Genomic DNA, 1,918 nt, shown 5'->3' on the forward strand with positions numbered 1-1,918 from the left:
ATCTGCTTTCCTAGTCTTATTTCCTATTTATTTCCTTCATACTGTCAATATTCTTATTACTTGAGTGACAATGGGAAAGTCAAAGTATCCCTGGGGTCTTAATTATTCAATCTGTGCTGACCTCTGAGGACTTTTCTGATTCTTTTAGTTACTCCAGCTCTCTCAGTCTTGAAATTACTAAATTATGTTTCATGTAATCTGGATTTACTGATCCATAAATATGTTGTTTCCCCAATAAAAACCAAGTTCTTAAAAGTTATTATTTCATTGGTAGATGGGGACACCCATTCAAAAGGAATCAGGAATCATTGAATTTATGGATTTCTTCAGTAATTTCTACAATGACCATGCCTTCAAGCCCATTTGTACTCTTCACACTAGATTTGTCTCTTCTCATAGTTTATATATGAGAGTTCTTCATTGTGCTAAGTTAATTCTTTTGATAGTTTCTTTCATTGTAGGTGACTGATGAAAGTAATGAGGCACGAATGGAGAATGACTCAGAGGTAAATGAGTTTATTCTTGAAGGATTAACAGATGCACCAAAGCTTCAGGTTCCCCTCTTTATAATGTTCACCATCATCTACCTCATCACCCTAGTGGGGAATCTGGGAATGGTAGGTCTTATTTCCTGGGACTCCCATCTCCATACTCCCATGTACTTTTTTCTCAGTAACCTTTCTCTAGTAGACTTTGGCTACTCCTCAGCTGTGACTCCTAAAGTGATGGCTGGATTCTTTACAAAGAACAAAGTCATCTCCTACAATGGATGTGCTGCACAGATGTTTTTCTTCATGGCCTTTGCTTCAGCAGAAAGCTACCTTCTAGCTGTAATGGCTTATGATCGCCAAGAAGCTGTATGTAAACCACTCCATTACACCACCACCATGACTTCAAGTGTCTGCGCTACTCTGGCCATTGGTTCCTATGTCTGTGGATTCTTGCAATCTTGCATCCACACAAGCTGCACCTTCAGCCTGTCTTTCTGTGGTTCCAATGTGATTCATCACTTTTTCTGTGACATTCCCCCCCTCCTGGCTCTCTCTTGCTCTGATATCCATCTTAATGAGCTGGTGGTCTTCTTGTTAGGGGGGATCACTATCTTTTTTATCCTCTTGGTCATCTTAACTTCCTATCTATTCATTTTCATTACGATCATGAGAATACGCTCAGCTGAAGGCCGGTGGAAAGCCTTCTCTACCTGTGCATCCCACCTTACAACTGTTTCCATATTTTTTGGGACAATCATCTTCATGTACTTACAACCCAGTTCTAGTCATTCCATGGACACGGACAAAATGGCATCTGTTTTCTACACCATGGTCATTCCCATGTTGAACCCTCTGGTCTATAGCCTGAGGAATAAAGATGTCAAGAGTGCTTTCAGGAAAGCAACTTGTTTGCAAAGATTTCATTGAGTTGCAAGTCAAGCTATTTTCATAAGTACTATGCTTAAATTCTGCTTTTTAAAAGGTAACTTTATACTCTGGAGTGAATCTTGCACTTAAAGTCAGAGCCTTGGATTTGGATAGTTCAATTTTGATACTTCCAAAGTTTTATTGTGATACTCAAAAAGTACCTGATGCTAAATTACAGAGACCTTAGACAGATATACAGTTTGTTTCGACAGAGTGCATAATGATGAGGTCAGTGATGGCACCATGAAAATATATTAGGTGGGTTAGAGGCTTGGGGTGGTGATCCGACCCGCTTCCATCATTTTTATTTTTTGACCCAGAGATTTATCTTCACTGATATAGGAAATCCTAAGTGAGAAAATCCTACCAATGCAAAAAAGCACCTACTTTACAATATAAAGTATTAGGGAATTCTTACGATCACTGAGAAGTTAGATGACTTCTTGACTGAGTTGAGTTATTCATCCAAAAAGCCACGGCAGTTTCTAAGTTAGAGATGC

The 1,918-nt window shown here is 39.0% G+C and overlaps 1 protein-coding gene across 1 annotated transcript; it reads left to right on the forward strand.

The window, feature by feature from the left end:
- Positions 1 to 488: 488 nt before the first annotated feature.
- Positions 489 to 1,418, forward strand: LOC100617101 (olfactory receptor 5B12-like). Its single transcript, XM_056803749.1, has one exon. It carries the CDS (start codon positions 489 to 491, stop codon positions 1,416 to 1,418), a length of 930 nt encoding a protein of 309 aa, XP_056659727.1.
- The last annotated feature ends 500 nt before the right edge of the window (positions 1,419 to 1,918 follow it).

This window comes from Monodelphis domestica, chromosome 6 (assembly GCF_027887165.1).
Source record: "Monodelphis domestica isolate mMonDom1 chromosome 6, mMonDom1.pri, whole genome shotgun sequence".
Lineage (NCBI taxonomy): Eukaryota > Metazoa > Chordata > Mammalia > Didelphimorphia > Didelphidae > Monodelphis > Monodelphis domestica.